At 38.1% G+C, this 21,417-nt stretch overlaps 1 protein-coding gene across 3 annotated transcripts in view; it reads right to left on the bottom strand.

The window, feature by feature from the left end:
• Positions 1 to 21,417, bottom strand: part of FOCAD (focadhesin) — a 313,294-nt gene that overhangs the window by 277,073 nt on the left and 14,804 nt on the right. For all 3 annotated transcript variants that reach the window (XR_009564338.1, XM_030840606.2, XM_060300979.2), the window contains exons 2-4: positions 8,706 to 8,794; positions 5,941 to 6,015; positions 3,098 to 3,252 (exon numbers count right to left, since the gene is read on the bottom strand). Coding sequence is in view for 2 of the 3 variants with exons in the window: in XM_030840606.2 (XP_030696466.1) it covers positions 3,098 to 3,252; positions 5,941 to 6,015; positions 8,706 to 8,762 (287 nt within the window). In the remaining variant the exon portion in view is untranslated. The remainder of the gene's footprint in view (positions 1 to 3,097; positions 3,253 to 5,940; positions 6,016 to 8,705; positions 8,795 to 21,417) is intronic.

The following is a 21,417-nucleotide window of genomic DNA, read 5'->3' as shown; positions in this document are numbered from 1 at the left end:
ACAATGCAAAGTATAGTCTTTGTAATCACTACAAACCACAAAGCTCTACTACTTGAAATAAAACAAAGGAAATTCTTCAGAAATTATCCTTACCTCTACTGACAACAATAAAGAAAACCTAGCACTTATATAACACATTTCACGATCAAACTGATGCAAAAGTTAAATTGGTTAGCTTCAGAACCTACTCTGCCTACATCTCCTGTGGCTAACAATTTAGACAACATGAACACTCTAAGAAACTTTAAAAAAAGTTTTTTCAGGATCCTTCAATTGTTAAAATTCCTATATTTGCTTACCATAAAATTCAAGGCTTTCTTCTATATCTTGGCCATATTTCCAAAGACCCTTGAAAACTAATGGTAACCTATATGTGTAAGATTACTCATTGAAGCACTGCCTATAATTGCAAATAATTGAAAACAATAGGGAATTGGTAAATTACGGCATATTCATACAATGGAATATTATACAGCCAGAAAAAATAGAAAGCACTTTATGTATGGTAAGGAATGATGTCCAAGATATATTTGCTTCATTGAAAAATGCAAAATAAGGAATACTATGTATAGTAGGCTACTAATTTTTTTTAAGAAAAAACATGTACATATAAATTTTCAGTTATATGTACATACAGCATCTTTAGAAGGACAACAACACCTGTTAAGAGTTTTACCTGAGGAGAAAAACTGAGATACAGAGGAAAGACAGAGAATTTGCCTCCTACACCCTTTTGAATTTTTTACCACGTGAACATGTTGCTAATTCAAAAAATGTATTTTTTAATTTTAAAAAATCTAATATTACTGACAAATTTTCACATATACAGATGACATGCTGATCCACTCTCAGCAAAGCTTATGCTTTTTGGTTTACAATAGTGATGATGGACTTATACTGATGTGTGAAGGATATCCCACACCAGCATAATTTTCTAATAGGACATTCTGGAATTAAAGGTATAACCTAACATGCTCTAATTATCCCTTAGTCAGAGACATTAGCTGGCCCCTGGCCCCTTTAGCTGCTGATACTCTTACTTTTGGATATAAACAGTACAACTAGACAATGCAAGGAGGTTCTATGTTTGTGAATTTTAAGGCATTTGAAAATATTTAGGGAGGAACTAATACTACACCTGCATTTAAAAAAAAGGGTGAGGCAAAATCTAGGTGGCTTGCTTAAGGGCAACCAATAAGTTACAAAAAGAGAGACACATTAAAACTTAACCTTTTAGGACTTCCCTGGTGGTACAATGGTTAAGAATCCACCTGCCAATGCAGGGGACACGGGTTTGAGCCCTGGTCTGGGAAGATCCCACATGCCATGGAGCAAGTAAGCCCGTGCACCACAACTACTGAGACTGTGCTCTAGAGCCTGCGAGCCACAGCTATTGAGCCCACATGCCACAACTACTGAAGCCCACACGCCTATAGCCCGTGCTCTGCAACAGAAGCCACCGCAATAAGAAGCCCGCATAGTGCAATGAGAAGCCCGCGCAGTGCAACAGAGACGCAACGCGGCCAATAAATAAAAAAATAAAAAAATTTTTTAAAAAACAAAAACTTAACCTTTTAAAAGCCGCCTCAAAACTAATCTTTTAAAACTAATCTTTCTAAAAACATTTGTTTGAGTCTGTGTGTGTGCGTGCATGCGCACATGGGCGTGCACACAAAGAAAAAGACAGAAAATGAGTTAAGTTTTTAGCCATGATCGAACCTTACTTATTCAGAAAGATTTGGTCATCTACTAACTGCTGAAGAGTGTGCTAGAGACAAAAATACAGGTTAAAAATAGAAATATATTGTGAAAGAGCAAGTAGCCCAGCTGAGAAGAGGGAAGTGTCTAGGCAGGAGAGGTGACATCTGAGCTGAGCCTTGAAGGATGAAGAAGATGATATCAGAAAGAGAAGGGGAAGGAACATTCCATGCAGAGGTACAGTATGCACAGGCTCGGGAACAGGTATGTACGGCTTAGAGGAGGGTTCATGGCAGAAAACGCAGGTTGCAGAAGGTGGGAACTAGTTTGGGAAGGGCACGTATACCATGCTAAAGGGCTTGGACTTATAAATGTAGATAGCAGAATATAAAGAAAAAAATCAAGGCTCCAAAAAGATTCAAAGAGTTGATGTAAGGGAACAAAATAAGATTTGTGAAGAAAGGTTAAAAGGCCAGAGGTTACTTAACCTAATAGACCTCAAGTCTAGGAAGGCACTGTCCATACATTGATGGTTACAGTTGTACTCCGTCTCCACAGAAGGCAGAAAAAAAGATTAAGTATTCAGCTCTGATGATACTACAGTAAAGGTGAGTAAGAAACATCAGGAGAACAAGTAACCCCACAGAGAAGGAGGCGGGGGCCTGGGTTAAGAGTTGGGAGAAGGGGACAGAAGCTCAAATGATTTAAAGCAGGCAAAACTGAGGGCATATAGATCAAGACCATTTCTTGAAGCAAAGAGTGGCACCTCCTTTTCAGGGAGTATCTTACAAGAGATGCTCACTTCCATGGGATGGTTCAAATACAGTCTTGTTTGACTACCTCAGAATGCCCATTTTATCCCCTGGGATTCCATTAACCTCAGTCTGTGAATGGAATAAATATGGTCATTCCAAACAAATTCAAAGAACATTATTTACTTGGAATAATCAGGGGAAGACATGTCTAAACCACAAAATGCTTTTAAAGAAATTAGTGCTGTTAGTTTCTAACGCATGCACTGAGCTGACCAAGTATTGCCAATAGTGTATAAACTTTACCACTGTGGAATGATGCTTATGGGCAACCTTCTTTCTTAAAATAAGTCAGGAATTTGTACTGCAAACTGTGAGTTATAAACTACTTAGCTATTCCTTAAAAAGAGCAATGACAAAATAAGCAGAACCCCAAAACTTAAGTACAGCAAATGACCACAAATCCCCAAACTTTTAGAGCTTAAATTAGCATGTTCTCACCACATATGAAATTTCAACTGCATGACATTTTTAGGGAAATAAAAACAACTGGCAAGTAGGATGAATGGTGACCCTTAATGGCAAATGAATGAATTTTTTTCTAAAACTTTAAATCATTAACTGATGAAACATGAAGGAAAGAGCACCTGGTCGATGGAATCAAGTTGAGAATCCCATTGAGAACATAGCTGAACTCCGCAAGATCCTGAGCGACAAGGGCTACCAGACCCTCACAGCAGGCTGTTCGAACCACGACATTATCACTGCAACACTTCTCCCACAGCAAGTTCAAAGCAGGAGTCTGAAATCAAACAAGTGATTAAAACACACGTCTGATGAGCAGCAAATGCATATACACCCCCAGCCATTCATCAAAGTGTAATTCGGGGCTTCCCTGGTGGTGCAGTGGTTGAGAGTCCGCCTGCCGATGCAGGGGACACAGGTTCGTGCCCCGGTCCGGGAAGATCCCACATGCCGCGGAGCGGCTGGGCCCGTGAGCCATGGCCGCTGAGGCCACAGCAGTGAGAGGCCCGCGTACCGCAAAAAAAAAAAAAAAAAAAGTGTAATTCGTTCACAGTGGGCTAACTTTCCTCTACAAAAACCATGTCACACCATTTGTAGAATACACTAAAGTCGGTTTTCCAAGAGAGGTAATGGCTATGTTCTGATATAGCAACTCTCTCTCATCTGGTGCCTTTGCTGCAAAATGAGGCTGGCTGCAGAAGTATGACCTGAGTCCGAGCAACACAACTACTAGGAGATCGAAACTATGACTTGCCTCCAGCACTGTGCTCTAACTAAGCCATTTAACCAGACATGAACAATACCAGCATATCAGTTAGTCTAAGTTGGACTCCAAATCATACCTATGCTTCAAGCCCTAAATGGCAGTAACATTTTCAGAAAATGTTCCTGCTCTCCTCCCACCAACCTCTATCACCCACATGCCACCCCACTGTCCCCCACAATGTCCCTGCCCCAAGTGATTGAAGCTGAATGTGGACCCAGAGGAAGGAGACAGAAGTAGGACAGGCTACAAGCAAGCTGCTGGTTCCATGACTACAAACAAAAGCCTAGAAAAAGTGTTTTGTCCAAGGAAGACTGTGACTTCTCCCCCTCACACTGTGAACCTGTCACTTTTGACAGGAAAGCACCGGAAGGACACATAGATAAATATAAGTTCTTTATTTTGAAAAATCCTATAAAAAGAGAAGTTCTAGCTTTCATAACTTTCTCAGGAACTCATGAGCCTCCCCTCAAAAATAAAGGTTCACTACTAATGATAAACCTCTATTTGAATGTATTGTGGGTTAAGTCCATTTAGATTTTACATGTTGTTTTGGGGATTTTTTTTTTTTTGCTTTTTTTTTTTAAAGAACACACAATGAAGCTATTTTTCCTTCCTCCTGACATAATTTATTAGGGAAACATACAATCTGGAGAAAAAAAAATTAAGATTCCCCAGCTCCCATAGAATAACTAAAAGAATGAAAATCAACATTAAATTGTGCTAACTTTCCCACAGTAGCTGAGAGCCTCTTCAGTCTTAGAATCCCACTAACATAACAATACAATTAACAGTCACTGAAGGGAAGAAATATTTATATTCCATTTCTTTTATTCAGAAGGAAATTTTATTCACCTTTATGGACAATACCAAAGCGTTCTAAATGTCATCACTCCACTACTAAGCCAGAATAACAAAATAAATGAATAAAAAAAACTGTTGCCTCAGGTAATACTGTGCCCTCATGGAAGTAAGCATTCATTTATTAGAAGAGGAAACATTTAGTTACAGGGATTTGACATTCAGTAAATCCTGGCAGTTTAAGTAAAAACACTAGATCTTCTCAGAGTACATAATGTGATTATCGGCAGGATTAAGATCAGAATTCTCAGAAAACCTAATTTATATGACTACATACAAACACAAGATAAATGCCAATTAGTGAAGTATGCCCCTACATTGACTTCAACATGTCAGCAGAAGCTGTGAAGAGATGTAACTTGGAGCAGCTAATAAAAAGGAATGTGAGAGAAAGGAAATCAATTTATTTCTGTTATGAAAAAAAAAATCTTATTTCCATCACCTATATTCTCCATAGAGTGACCTTAGAGGACCTACTTAAGCAGAGCTTCCAATCAGCATGTCAAAATACACAACACTGGTCAACCAAAACCCAAGTGGTAAATATGTCAGTAAGCTGGCATTGCTTCAACTCTTAGCATTCAACTGCTCTATGAATGGCACAGAATTTTTCCTCCAGCTCCTCCTGTCAGGGGATGACCTTTCCGACTTAGAAGGCATATTTGGGGCTATACCTAAAGCATGAGAAATCTCCTACACCCAAACAGAGCCACTATGTTCACTTTCTCCATTAAACAAAAAGATTCCCTCAGCAGTAACTCTATCAGCCTTCTCTAAAGCATGCCTACCCTCCTTCCACCCATGTTATTTTTCATTAATAGTCATAAGAATACTCCCCTTCACCCCTTCCATATCTCATTCCTGGAGTGTTGTTACAAATTTTAAAGTTTAAAAGAAAATCATGGCGGGCTTCCCTGGTGGCGCAGTGGTTGAGAATCTGCCTGCCAATGCAGGGGACATGGGTTCGAGCCCTGGTCTGGGAGGATCCCACATGCCACAGAGCAACTGGGCCCGCGAGTCACAATTACTGAGCCTGCGCGTCTGGAGCCTGTGCTCCGCAACGAGAGGCCGCGATAGTGAGAGGCCCGCTCACCGCGATGAAGAGTGGCCCCCGCTTGCCACAACTAGAGAAAGCCCTTGCACAGAAACAAAGACCCAACACAGCTATAAATAAATTAATTAATTAATTTAAAAAAAAAAAGAAAATCATGGCAAAAGAACAAAAAAAGGCAAAATCATTTCTATAGTGACCTGAACTGTGAGGAAAACAAAAGAAGTGCTTATGCAGTCCAGCTAGCAGCAATATCTGAATAGAACTAAAGCACAAAGTTAAAGACAGACCTGGTTTGTGGACTGGTGGATCTTTTCTGAAAAAACATTTTCCTTTAGAACTGCAGCAATAAGATGACCTGCAGCCTAAAAAAACAAACAAAATTAATGAATACATTCCCTTGGAAGTTCTCGCTCAATAGTGAATTTGAAGGTAACTAATAGCAGTACTAGTTGATATGGTATGCCAATCACTCCCATTCATAGTGTGTGCTTTGTAGAAGGCACTGTATTGGCACTCCACATACATAATCTCTTATCTTCATTAACAACCCTCAAGGTAAGCATTTTATCCTACATTTTATCCCAATAAGCAAACTATTGTTCATAGATGTTGAGAAAATTGCTGGAATTTCAGTTTAAATTGCTATCACTTAGTATTAGAAGATAATTTGAGATTGCTTAATCCATTAAAGCATGAGAAAAGTGAGAAACTCCACAATTCTTAAAATCATCTTCACAGCTAAATGAAACGCATCATTTTTCATCATGCCCTTAATGAAGATCGTCATCCCCATCTTCATGATTATGGCCCACACAGATTTGAACCAACAGGTCCTCCCCTCACCATGACCATTCTCCTTCCTCTATGCTCTATGATTTAATTTTTTTTGTTGGTTTCTCATAGGTTTCAGCCCCTTAATAAGCTTTCATACTCATAAATCTCTAAAATTTTTCCATATCTTCTTTGGTCAAAAAGCCAGTAATTAAAACTAAGATTCTTATAGGAGAGCTGATTCCATAAATACGTAAATGTCATTATTTCCCATCACCTCAACTCCACTCTCCTAGTTTTTCAGCACCACACAGCACTGCTGTCTTAGAGCCACAGGCTAGCAACAATGACAGCCATGCTATGTATGGGTTGGGAGAAACTTTGCTTCGGCAACAACTGTTCAGCCTGCCCTTGAGACCAATGTCTGAAAAGACTATGAATACCTGTCAGTGTTGCAAAGTCTCCCGAAAAGCTCAAATAAAAACAAAGCACCTACTCCTTCATTTCTTTTTGTATTTCACACATTGGAATTGAATTCAGACCTCAATGCTTGACGGTCTAAGTTTTACAATACAAGTCACACATTCACATGAATTTTAAGTTTAGATCAATGAACTGTCTCTTACCTCTTTGTTAAAGGGATAGTAACAAAGAATTGAGGACCAGTGAATAGTTTCAGTTCCTGTTTACAAAATATACCATATTTCATTGAACGTAACTGGCCATCAACTGCGAGATGCACCATTATTTTATGTACCATCAAGAAAGAAAAAAAGTCTGCCAACTAATCTGTGTTATACAGTGCTTCTTATAATTTAAATTTCTTATTTTATATTAATGAAAGAGCTCTTTCAGACTCTTTTAGAAAATCATGGCCAACTTCATAAATGTGCAGGCAATACCAACTGTATAATGACCGCTGCCATCAATTACTAGGTACAACCCAATTTCACAGATGTTAAAATGTGAAAAAATGTGTATGAATCAATGAAATATGGTGCTAACACTGAGCAGTGGTTACAGAAGAACAATAAGAAGTATTCAGAGGACAGGGCACAGTTGCAAGAACCTAATGAAACCAATATGAAACAAAACAAGGACAAAAAAAAGCTACTGTTCATATTTAGAAAAAGGACTAAAAGAAAAAAGCTTAATGATAAAACATCCCCCCATTGCCCACCAAATTCAATTTCTCTAATTTACCTTCCAATTTATCTAACAAATCAGAGAATATAGCCTAAATTGATTTTAAAATACAAAATCCAAGTATCAATCAGCCTATACTGCTACTTAAGTTTTCCGTAACAGAACAGTTTAGATATCGTACACTAGACAATACACTTTTCACTTAATTGTAACAGCAACACAAATAGGCATTTCTTGATTTATCTATGCTAATAAAGGGACGCCAGGTACAGAAAAATAAAAACTGTGGACAGCATCCTCCAAGCATTCATCTTCTTCTTCATGGTAAGCACCTGTGCTGCACAGGATATGACTCCAACCCAGTCAGGTAGAAGGGAATCTTGCATAAGGAGTGTTCTACTCCTCATGGAAGGGTTCCCCACTACCCAGCTAAGTCAATTCCCACAGCAGGCATCTCCGAAGGTAACTGTTGAAAGTATCCAAGACGCTGTACGTTGGTAAGTCTTCAGGCAGGCTTCTGCTGGCCCCTTAGCTTTACTCTCACAAGAAAAAATGGTAGCTATTATGGTACCTTGATTAACAGGGATGCTTCTAGTTAGCTGAAGGCTAACCAGAAAATCAGTTCTGTTTTAACCCTAATAACTGAAAAGCTCTTCTAAAATAAATTAACACAATCTTCTACCTGAGTTAGCATGTAGATCCAATTTTTTAATCCAGGGTATTTTACCTATTGAATGTCATTATTATAAATATCTTTATTCTTAATGTTGTACTGCAGTAGAATATACCTTTTTCAACATTAATCTCTCATACTTTGTAGATGTATAACCATTTAATTCTGTTCCCAATAATTAATTACAGACCAAAAAATATATATTCAAGGGTTAATCAAGGTTTTTACCTCTAAGAAGAAAAGTATGACATAAATGAAAGCAGAGATTGGTCAATTTCAATATTTACTTTCCTATGTCATACATAAATTTTCAAATTAACTGATATAAAAGTTGTTTATTAATATATATTTCAGTACACAGAAGAATAAAAATATTTAATGTTAAAAATATAAAATTCAATTAACAATCCACCAAAAATGTTTGTTTGTTACCATGAAGCATAAACAAACAAATAAAATTACCTGTGATTGGATAAGAGAATTTGGAAATTCAAACCTTTTCCTGATATCATCTGACATTTTTACTTCTCTCACATGTACGTAAGCAGATTCTGTAACCAAAACAAAAGAATATTTGTTAGTCCGGAAACGGAGTTCAAACCAACTATTTGTCAAATAACATGAAAGTAATTCATTCCAAAGACAACAATGGACATAAAGCACAGGGCTCTGCAGAGCAATCCCTTGGCATACCCTTCCCTGTTAACCACTTCAGCCCTCAAATGCCATGACTGATAAATAAACTAAAAATGCCCAACAGCTCTTAGTTTTTCCCATTAGAGCAAATCCTGAAACAGATGAATTCACTCCACATAAACAAACAAAAAAATCCAAAAGTTCAAGCCTAAATAACAGGATTTTAAAGTTCAACCACACATTTGAAATAGAAATTAATTCTTCTGTGGATCAAAACTTCTGAGGAAGAAAGAATCAAACTTTCACAAAATTTTTAAATTATGCCTCACTCTGGCACAAGCTTCCGTTTAATCATGAATCCAACTGTTAGTGACAAGTGTGAAGCATTGGTGAGCTTTTTCAGGAAGTATAGAAATGACCTAGAAACTCACACATCAAAACAGATCCTGTGTCTTCTGAAAGAGGAACAAGCAAGCAATTAGCACCAACTTTTAATATTTACATCACACCTCTCTGACTCCTACTGGGCTCTCAAATACAACAACAAAAACAAAATCATGGAGAAGGGCAGGTGGCAAAGTGGAGGCACAGAACTAATAAGATTTCCCAAGGATCCCAATTTATCCAATTCCCATGCAGCACTGAACCCAGCAAATTACACCACTCTAAAAAATAGGATGCTTTAGGCCACCTATTTATTACAGTATAACTTAAAAAAAAAGCTTGTCAGTACTGTTCTCTAAGTCACCTTATAAAAATAACAGGCAACAAAACCAAGCTTTCCTGATCTCAAAAATGGAAGCTTCTTGGGTTGAACCTGCAGCGCTTTCTCACTATTGTCCTCCCTTTCTTCCAAAGGCCAACTCCCTGAATAAATAATTTATACTACCTTTCTTCCTCAACATCTAAACTTTGCTACGGTAAAGTCCCTTGAATTGGACATTTCACAGCACTGAAACAACATGTTCTAAGACTGCCAACCATGTCCCCTGTCTAATTTACTCCTTAGCTTTTAAGCAGGTCAAAATTTCTTCAACTTCCCCGTTGTATTAATCTCACCTTTCTTAAAATGTTCTTCTCTTTTGTTCCATAAGTCATCACAACAGGATTTCCCAAAGTGTGTGCCTGGGAAACCCAAGATAGAGATCTCCTCGAGAGGAAAAAAGAATTTTGTAGGGACATATATTGCCATCTTGAAGATTCAAAGAGTACACAAAAAACCAAATAATACATGAAATATTTTAGAAGGTGATACAATAGAAAAAAATAAATCTGATCTCTTTTTCTATGAGTTGGTTTTTGTTTTTTTTTTGTGGTACGCGGGCCCTCTCATTGATGTGGCCTCTCCTGTTGCGGAGCACAGGCTCCGGACGCGCAGGCTCAGCGGCCATGGCTCACGGGCCCAGCCGCTCCGCGGCATGTGGGATCCTCCCGGACCGGGGCAGGAACCCGTGTCCCCTGCATCGGCAGGCGGACTCTCAACCACTGTACCACCAGGGAAGCCCTATGAGTTTGTTTTTGAAGTACAATTGACCTACAATGCTACGTTAGTTCCTGTTATACAACATAATGATTTGATACTTCTAAACATTTCAAAATGATCATCACGATAAGTCTAGTTACCATCACCATACAAATGTATTACATAATTATTGACATATTCCCCACACTATACATTTCATACCTGTGACTCATTTATTTTGCAACTGGAACCAGAGGCGGGGGGAGGCGACTGGATGAAGGCAGTCAAAATGTACAAACTTCCAGTTATAAGATAAATAAGTACCGGGGTCATAGTGTACAACATGATAAAGGTAATGAACACTGCTGGATGTTATGTATAAATGTTAAGGGAGTAAATCCTAAGACTTCTCATCACAAGGAAAACATATTCCTCTTCCACTTCTTTAATTTTGTATCCATATGAAACAATGGGTGTTCACTAAACTTATTGTGGTCATCATTTGATTATGTATATAAGTCAAATCACTATGCCTTAAACTTATACAGTGCTAAATGTCAACTGTACCTCAATAAAACTGGAAGAAAAAAATGTTTTTAAAAAGGAAAGCCAACAGAGTAAAGGGGGGTGGATGAGAAGTGAGGGATGGACACACTTCCTATTTAAATATGGTGGTCACCTTAGAGGGTGACATTTGGATGTTAGCCACACAAATCTGGGAAAAGAGTGTCACAGGCACAGGAAACAGTGAGTGCAAAAGCCCTAAGCTAATAACCTGCTTAAGACTCATCCCAGAAAGAGGAAAAAGATGAGTCAGGGACAGAGTGAAGGAGGAAGAGAATGGTAAATCAGAGTCAGTGAGAAGCCAGACCACAGAAGGCCTTGTAGGCCACTGGACGGACAGATGTATTTATCCTGAGTGAAACTGTTAACTACTACAGGAAAAAAAAAAAAAAAAGTGGTAAGATTTTAATAGAATCACTGAGGTGAGGAGAGGTCAGATTCTGCATATCTTCAAAGGCAGAGCCAATGTGGCTGCTAATGGATTAGATGAGAGTATAGGAGAAAGAAAGGGTCAACGATGACGTCAAGGTTTTTGATCTGAGCAACTTTATTCTTAATTTTAATTCCTTTGGGCATTTTACACATTAAACAAAACCATGTATATATTACTTACCATAGCATTTTTTTACTAAAAGGAAAAGATGGAGTTGCCATCAACTGAGACAGGGAAATAAGTTTTGTGAGGGAAGACCAGGAATTCCACTGGATAGGTAAGTTTTAGATGCTTAATGAATATCCAAGTGGCAATGTCAGGGAGAAAGTTGGATAAATGAATTTATAATTGAGAGACAGATCTTAGTTGGTGATACAAACAATGGTGTGTATTATTAAAGAATCTGAGAGGTTCTAAAGCAAGAAGTTTGATAAACTTTGCTTAACCCACAGTTTGCCAAACTTATCTGGTCATGGCCTACCTATTTCTAAAAATACCTGTTAACAGTCTACATAACCAGCCTCCCCTGGGATACACCTTGGCAAACACTGCTCTACTGGCTCCTCCAATTCCTCTGTCCACTCTGCTTCTCAAGCACCATCTTCCTGAAGGTGCTCCCGAGCCTTTTGCCTTGTGCTTCTTTCATGAAAACTCTCCTGGAGCCTTCATCTCATCCCTATCTCCAAACACTTCCCTACTCTCTCTCATGAGGCTCTAAAACACCAGAAATTGGAGAGGTTAAAAACAAAACACATATTTTCTCTCATAAAAACTGTTTCCATTTCAGCGCATCTTCTCTCAATTCTCCTCTCACAATTTTCTTCACCAACATTCTCTAAATCCAGTCAGTCACAAAGTCAGCTTTGTTCTTTCCAGCATCCCAGAGTCTACCTTTCCTCTCCATTTCTCCATTCATCATCTTCGTTCCTCATGCTAGGCTTCCTTCAGTAACTGCTTAATCTTGGGGTTCTCCATGCTTGAGTTCATCCCATACGCTGCTGTCAGATTAACTGTCCTAAAATGCTATTTCCATCATATCATTTCCCTGTAAAGAATTCATAGTGGGTTTTCAATAGCCTGTCAGATTAAATGCAAATTCTGATTCCCAGGTTTTAAGTCTCCAACAGCAGTCTCACACATTCGACTTCATTTTCACTGTTGTCTAATTCCAATCTGGTTAAAACCATTTTCAGAATAGTCCCATGTGCTCAAAAATCTGCTCATTCCTAAGGGATTTTATTTATGCTGTTGTCTCCTATATAAAATGTCCTCTGTCTGTTCCTACTATTTAAAGATAAAATTCACTTCATAGCGTATCTTCTCTGTTAAGCCTTTCCCAAGCAGCCACATCTTAGAGCAATCGCCTTGCTTTATATTTCTTCAGTGCTATTGCATTTGGTCTGACCCATACTACCATGTGACTATTTACATTAGGATTGTTCATATTTTTCTGTAAAGGGTCAGATAGCAACTACTCAGATTTGCCACTGTAGCAGGAAAGCAGCCACAGACAATACATAAACAAATGACCAGGGCTGTGCTCCAATAAAACATTATTTACAAAAACAGGAGGCAGGTGGGCTGTAGTTTACTGACTCCTGGTTTACATAATGACTATTTAATTAATTTCTAAAATTTGTTGACAAAAATTACTACAGTTGACATTCAAATTGCCCCTGTGCATCCAAGCACAGGTAAATACATAAATAAGATAAATTATACATGTCTTGTTATCTAAAAGATGAAAAAGTTCTCTTTATCATAGAAAACAAACTTTTTCATGCCCCTAAACTCTGAAGGAAATTTCTCACATTAGGCTTTCTATATGGGATACAGAGTGATATAATAAACAATAATCTCAATAACAAGCAAAACGGAATTTTATGTTACTTCTTTTTTCAACAAACACTGGAGAAAGCCATGGTTATAACATAACATGTAATTCAGAAAAAAAACCTCTCAGCTAATGGGGTCCAAGTACAGAGTTTCCTGATGATCTAACCTAACTCAATAGAAAGTCGACTTTAGAGTATCCAGAGAAGCAGAGGGTTATCAACTTACCACAGAATATACTTATGCAAATGTCAAGAGTGGGAGAGTTAAATAGAAGAAATGTGGGGTTATACTCTGATTCAGGCCTGAACGATGGAATTCCAAAATGCTCTGGGGACCAGACAAACAGCTGGTTAGGCTAATAGCTTATTATGGCAGTGAAGAAGCTGAGCCCTCCGGAAAGAGGACTTTGTCTCCAGGAGGTGGGCCAATGGAGTAAAAGAGCACTGTTTTTACCAAAATTGTCTAAGTATAGATGACAAATACCTAAGCTTACAAAAGACAGTCCTAATTTCGGTACAACACTTTAGAGAATAAGTAAGTTTTTAAAATCTATAGTAACTATCTTTCCTTAGGCATTCTCAAAACCACTACCACAGCTGCAATATGATTTGATATCATCCTTGATTTGCTATCCTTGCGCTACCAACTGCAGGTGTCTTTCACCTGCTGGAGACATATTTCAAGGTTAATCACAACCACTTCACCTTTCAAGGTATCAAAACATCATATTCTCTTAGGGAATTTCAAAAAGAGTATATATTTTGCTTTAGCATTGGCAGTGTAGCATGTGTCCTACTCTATTTTTAATCTCAACGTCCCTTGGGCATTTTATACATTTAAGAAAACAATTTATATATTACTTCTTACCCTGACATTCTTAGTCACAATATGCTCCATAAACCACGTTACAAAAAAAGAGTATTTGATTTTAAAAGATTTATCTCCAACCTGTCATACTGCCTTTTTTGTCTGTCTGAATCTAAATCAGAAAGAGAATTTTCAATGAGGTCTTTAAGTTCCAAGTGAATCAAAGTATTTGTTTAACTTAAGCAATTATCATCTTATCTGCCAAGGTGTTTCAGCCACACAAGAACACTTCCCCAAAAATAAATCAATTGCACTCTAGAAGCAATAAAGGAGCAGCAGATAGATAAAGCACCTTAGGTTTTCAATTTTCTCAATAGTTTCCCTAGGATACAAAAATATACAGCCATAGATCACACAAAAGTATTTAGTGTCAAACTTCAAATGAAGGATACAATCTGAAAAACAAGAGAAGAATCTCTCTATAGTAGACCCTCAAACAACACAGGGGTTAAAAATCTATCTAACGCCGACCCCCGCACAATTGAAAATCTGCACACAACGTTATGATCAGCCTTCCACTGCCATGGTTTCTCATCCACTGATTCAACCTACCACTGATCGTGTAGTATTGTAATAAAGTATTTATTGAAAAAAATCCATGTATAAGTGGACCCGTGCAGTTCAAGCCTATGTTGTTCTAGGGTCAACTGTAATTATATTCACAAGTGCTATGGAAATCTAGCAGAGGGATTATGCAGGGTAGTTTGCGGGGGCCGGTGTCCAATGGTCACAGAGAAAGACTTGACTTTGAGCACTCATGACTACCAAATTTCTATATAGGAAGGACTCAGGGCAGCAATGTAGGTGGAAGTCAGGGCTACAGAGAGTACATTCTGGAAGCTAGTCTACAAAAGCAAAGTCATCATCAGACTGATAAAAAGTAAACTTCCCTCACATTAAAAGGTCCCTGTTTCAGAGACACAACTAGGACTTTTTTTCTTTCTAACACTTTATCAACTCTTCCAATTATCAGTTATGCATTTACTTAGCTTCTTCCACCCACAAGTTAAGCTATGGAACCATCAGACTGAGGATTTTTAACACATATTTTGACAATTTATTACTTTTTTTAATGGCTTATAGAAAAGCTGATATGCACCATCAATAAATTTGACCTGATCTTATAAGTTTATCAAGACTGTGGCTCAGGGGTATATTCCAGACTCTTCTAGTTGCTTCACTTTGCCCCTTAAAGAAAAAAAGAAAAAGACTTTTCAATCACCCAATATTTATATCTTCCTTGTTCTCCTACCTACTTAGCTTCTCACCTACCTCTTCTCAGTCCCTAAGAGTCCCACAGCCTCTCTAGTATTTGGCAGCTGGAATCTGTTTCATCACCCTTTATTATATCCCAAAACCTGCTAGAAACTCAAGCTTAACCTCAGCTCTTGCTTCAAAAGCTTCAAAATCCAACTGGCTCCTGCGCTCTCAAATTAATAGGACAATAGGAGTCCTCCTAACGACATGATTCATAAAAATGGAAATGTCATGGGAAAATTGCAATGGAAAGTTTTTAATACTAAAGAGTGAGTGTAAGAAAATAGTGATTTTTAATCATTATATTCACTAAGTCATCATTAAATTAAGCTGAGAGTAGGAAATACTTGTATTTTCACCACTAATTTCAAAATCAAGACGAGGTAGAGGTCAACCTACTGGTATGACAGAACCACTTGGTCAATCAGAGAAAGCAGGAACGGCATAGACGTGGCAGAGACTGCTACCTATCCTTCACTATCTGTGCTTTTCTTCTATATTAATAAAACTGTAGCCTGACCAGCTGTATTACATTTAGTAGCCTCAAGTATGGCCACAGAGACTGTGTATGTGATCAAGTTCTCCCCAGTGGAATCTGAGCAGACACGATGTGCCAATTCCAGGCTACAACCTGCTTCCTCCACTCTATTCCCAACAGAACCAGGTCTTGGCAACAACTCAGATTCAATCATGTGCATGAAGACAATGCCTCTAGGACACGGCTGGAGAAACAAGATGGAAGGAGCCCTAAATGATAGCTTAGAGCAGAATTGCAAACCTGAAACTCCAAAAAAAAAACCTACTTTGTTTGAACCATTGCATTTTGAGGTCTGTTTGTTGCAGCAGCTAGTACTTCCTTAATAATATATTGGACCTGAGAGCATCTCCCTTCTGTACTTTTGTCACTGGAGAAACAATGTCAGAGGGGTTAAGCAACTCAACAAAAAAGTACTCACCCTAGCAATTCACATGACAAGGGAGGTTTCTTGACTCCCAATCCAGTGTTTCCCTGGACTATCAGTAACATGAGGCATAACCAGCACACTCCACATTCCTGCATCATGTCCCAGGAATTTTAAGATCTGTAATTCAAGTGCTGAGCAAATTTAGGTGACTGTAAGTTCTGATTATCTCACGGGTTGCAATTTACTAAAATACATCAAATTGCTATCATATTCTTGCCTTTACAATTTAGTTTCTTCTCAGTTACATCACATGTTAGTTACTCATAGATTTTGAAATGGGAGTCTAAAATAAGATCAAAGGCAGGAAATACCAAGTTCGAGCTTATTACTGTCCAGGAGAACCAAACATGAAAGTAAGAAACAAAACCACCAACTTCAATAATGCCTGATTTGTTACAATATTTTCTTCAATTATTCTTGGATTATCTTTTCTAAAGTGTCTTTTATGTGTATGTATTTATATGTTAAATATACAAGGGAATGCAGATGAAAAATAGTGATTTTTAAAATCTAAAGACTGATTTATCTCTAGAATTTTTACAGTATCCAATCTAAGTCTTCAAAGAAGTCCTCTAATTAGCTCCTTTATGAGATTATTTTTTCTAGTGTTATAATTTTTAAATATTTTTGCTCCACCAAAAGAATAATTTCTCAAATTGCTCAGTACATTTTTAAATAAGTATTTTATGTTGATACAAAATAATCTTTACTGTATATTTATAATAAAACTGATGCCCAATCATTTTGAAGACCTTACTGACCAATAAATGTCTAATCTGAATAGCTAAAATCTCCGTATTCATATTACTTTTAATGCCATTCAGTTAACTAAAATTTAGTAAAACACCACAGAATGTGTTTTATAGGTATTTGATTTGTATTTCTTCCCCTAAAAAATGACTCAAATTTTGCGCACTCGTTCTCTAAAATAATTTACTTCTTAGCAAATATTAATATGGCACAAACTGAAGTATACCAGTGTCCCTCCAGGGGGAAAAAAAAAAAAAGAGGAAATGATAAGTAAAGCAAGAACGTCTAAATGTTGATAATAGATGGGTACATTGGAGTTCATAATACTATTCTATGTTTATATATGTTTGAAATTTTCCATTATAAAGTTAAAAAAAAAAACCCACACGTGTGATTCTCACCTAGGGGCCAGGCAATAGTCTCAGCACTTCACATTTATTAACATTTAATCCTCACAATACCCTATGAAATAGGCACTCATTTTACAGAAGAAGAAACTGAGGCACAGAAAAGACAGATAACTTTCCCAAGGTCATACAATAAACTGAAATTCAAATCCAGGTAGTCTGGGTATATATGTACATAGAAAAGCCTGGAAAACATAAATTATGGGTGAATTTTAATTTTGCTTGTTCCTAGTTTATAATTTTTTCACAAGAATATGTGATTTTGTAATTTGAATAAAGTTACCAAAATTATGAAAATCTTTATTCAAATACTTACATATTCTTTAGAAATAGAGGATATGACTTTCTAAAACCCAAATCACTATAAGCATAGAAATCCATCATTAACAGATGTCATTAAGTGAGCAACAAACTAGAAAAATTTTAGAAATGTTAAGACTACTTTGTTAGCCATTTTACCAATGCTTTATGGAAAGAGTAATATTGAAAAGGGGTCAATGTAATTTAACTAGATAGATTCAATTAACTTTAGACCATTTAAAAATCTTCCTTCATTTTCAAGGAGAAATATAACCATTATTATTTTCCTACTTTAGACTCCTGGGAAATTTTATACCAAAATAAAAACGCTCACTCTCGAAAAGAATTAGGTAGACTGATGACAAGTTAAATGGCAACATTTTTTTTGATTGCTGCAAACTGGCCAAACTCATTTCTTATTTTTCATGAAAACTAAATTATTAAAATCATATCGAATGGAATAGAATTATTTTAACTTACACTCTTAGTACTGATGAAAGCTGAAGATCAGATGGGCCAAGGAATTTTATAGGAAGATAGTAAATTTCCCTGCTGTTAACTAACTCAGTGTGGCCCAAGGTGGAGAATATCTCTAGATTCCAGGCCTGAATGGACACAATCACAAAAATAACATCATCACCACACTGTTAGAAGAACCACTCTAAAAATGATCAAATGAATAAGATGAATAGGGCACTGTGAAGCAATGTCATATATTCTTTTGCAAACCCTACAACTATCCATAGTGAAGATGAGAAAACGTCTTTAATTTGATTATGCTTAGTCTTACACACCCCTATCACCATGATGACAGAGCAACCTGACACAGAGAGAAAAATGCATGGGGCTGGAGGGTCAGGGAGTAGGAAAAACAGACTGGTTGCAAAACCTGACTCCACCACTAGGCGTTAAAATTTAGGTTAATCACTTACTATCTGGAGCCTGTTTCCTCACTGGTTAAATCTGGGGCCACTTGCCTCACAAGGTGGCATAAATAACAACATGAAGTAAGCCTGAAAGCCAAGAGGATCTTGACACAGTAGGTATATACTCTAAAAATGTGTGTTTCCTCCCTCCCTTGATACCATGTAGGACAGTCAAGGGAAGCGAATGATGGAAAAGAATTTAAGTTTTAGGGATAAGTAGAGCATCTGTAATCAAAGACTAAGATGGGATCCTGTATGTAAGTCACCAGCTAGAGAAATAAGACACCAGCGCCCACCGTTAGGAAATGCATGAAATTCCCATTCAAAATATATAGTTGACTTCTAACTCACCTGCTGAAAACCTTTCAACAGCATCCCACTGCACTTTGTAATAAAATTCAAACTCCAAACCAAGGCCAAAAGGTCCTACATGATTTGGTCTCACACCTGTCCCTCAGTCAAGGAACTTTAGCCACAATGACCTCCAGTTTGCTCCGTAAGCCTCCCAAGTTCTTTCGATGTGCAGGTCTGGAACTCTTAGGCCCCTCAGCCTCAAGTGTTTGTGCCCTTGCTGTTTAAACAGCTGACTCCTCTCACTGTTCACATCTTCCCTTGAGCCTCCCCTACCCCTCAGCCCCAAGTGCTTCCCCACTCCCTACCCCCAGTGACCCACTACTGTATCCTTCTCATAGCTTTGGTCGCAATCTCAAACGATCATCACATAGTATTTCTGCTGCCTCTCTCTCCACCTCCCAGTGAAATGCAAACTCCTGAGGGCAAGGGCCTGGACTCTCTTTCTGACCACTATACCCCAGCATATAACAAGTACCCGCTCAGTAAAGATTCACTGAATGAACACAAAGCACAACATGAGATTCAGAACACCATGTTGGATGAAACAGCTCCTATGTGCCACACATCCACAAAACACTATAAGTAACTAATCCCATTGGATCTTCACAATAACTCTGAGGTAGGTATTATTAACGCCATTTCCAGTATGAGAAAATAAGAGCTCAGAGAGGAAGTAACTTGCCTGAGGTTATACAGTGGTATTAGCAGCCAGGATTTATTGAGAATTTTACCATGTGCCAGGCAGGCATAGTTGAAGCTCTTTACATGTGTTCTCTCACCCAATATTCAAAACCCCATGACGTGAGAACTATTATTATCCTCATTTTCATATGAAAAACCATGTGAGGCAAAGAGAGGTCAAAATTAACTGCCTAATTATGTAAGAAGCAGAGCATGGATATGAACTGTGCACCCTATGAATGTGAGTCAAAGTTCACATGCATGGGCTTCCCTGGTGGTGCACTGGTTGAGAGTCCGCCTGGAGATGCAGGGGACTCGGGTCCGGGAAGATCCCACGTGCCGCGGAGAGGCTGGGCCCGTGAGCCATGGCCGCTGAGCCTGCGGGTCCGGAGCCTGTGCTCCGCAACGGGAGAGGCCACAACAGTGAGAGGCCTGCGTACCACAAAAAAAAAAAAAAAAAAAAAAAAGAAAGTTCACATGCTTAACCACTCCTCTATAAAGTATAGTTGACACAGAGTTCCTGAAAAATTAAAATAATCCATTAAAGCAATTCACTCAGAACCAGGCACATAAACACTTTTTAGATGTTAGGTATTATGATTCTTGGTCTAAATCCAACACATTGTTTTTTTCTATTATGTCTTGCTGCATCCCAGGGAATCAAGCAAATCTTTAAAAACCAAAACAAAAACCTAGGTTTGGATATACAGTGTTAGATCAAGTTCCCAAAGCAGCTCATCAGCATCCGCAAACAGCTCTGCACCTTTGCATATATTGCAATCCTAAAAACATGTAATCAAGTCTGATGCATGAAAGTTACATATTAAAGGGCTGCTCCATGCCGAGCACAAAACACAAAAATTATCAATCCAAACTTAACCCTCGTCCTGTGGCACCATCATCAGCAACACTTCTCCCACATCTGTATATGTTTGGGGTCTTTTGTTTATTTTTTTACATCTTTATTGAAGTATAATTGATTTATAATGGTGTGTTAGTTTCTGCTTTATAACAAAGTGAATCAGCTATACATAGACATATATCCCCATATCTCTTCCCTCTTGCATCTCTCTCCCACCCTCCCTATCCCACCCCTCTAGGTGGTCACAAAGCACCGAGCTGATCTCCCTGTGCTATGCGGCTGCTTCCCACTAGCTATCTATTTTACATTTGGTAGTGTATACATGTCCATGCCACTCTCTCACCCCGTCACAGCTCATCCCTCCCCCTCCCCTATATATGTTTTGAGATTTTATACTTGTATTTCGTTGTTGATCATTCACTTTAAGTCCAATGAGTACCTAATAAAGGATAAAGATTGGCCACTTTCATCATGGCGACTGGTATCAATCTGTAGTAAGTCCATGCTCCTTGCCATTGATATCAAGGCTTTCGCATTTAATTTTCCATTTTTTTAAATCAGTAAATATTCATTGAAATAGATGAAAGCAATCATTGCCCAAATAATTGCTCAAACACTACCGCACAGGCACAGATGGCTACACGGCTGCCAAATGAACGCTTGGCTGGCGTGTAGCCCCAACCATGTGACAGCTCAAGACACATCTCAATGAGACAGGGGATGCTTTTACTTCTAAAAACATGCAGGAGTTTGAAATAACAATGGAATGTTCGGGAAGAAATGTTCAGAACCAGGAAGATCAAGAGGAAGCCACTGAACGTTCTCAGTTCCTGCAGCTGCCTCAGAATACAGAGCTTGAACTACGACTTGGTAT

Source organism: Globicephala melas, chromosome 6 (assembly GCF_963455315.2).
Source record: "Globicephala melas chromosome 6, mGloMel1.2, whole genome shotgun sequence".
Classification (NCBI taxonomy): Eukaryota; Metazoa; Chordata; class Mammalia; order Artiodactyla; family Delphinidae; genus Globicephala; species Globicephala melas.
This window is presented reverse-complemented; position numbering and strand designations above follow the sequence as displayed.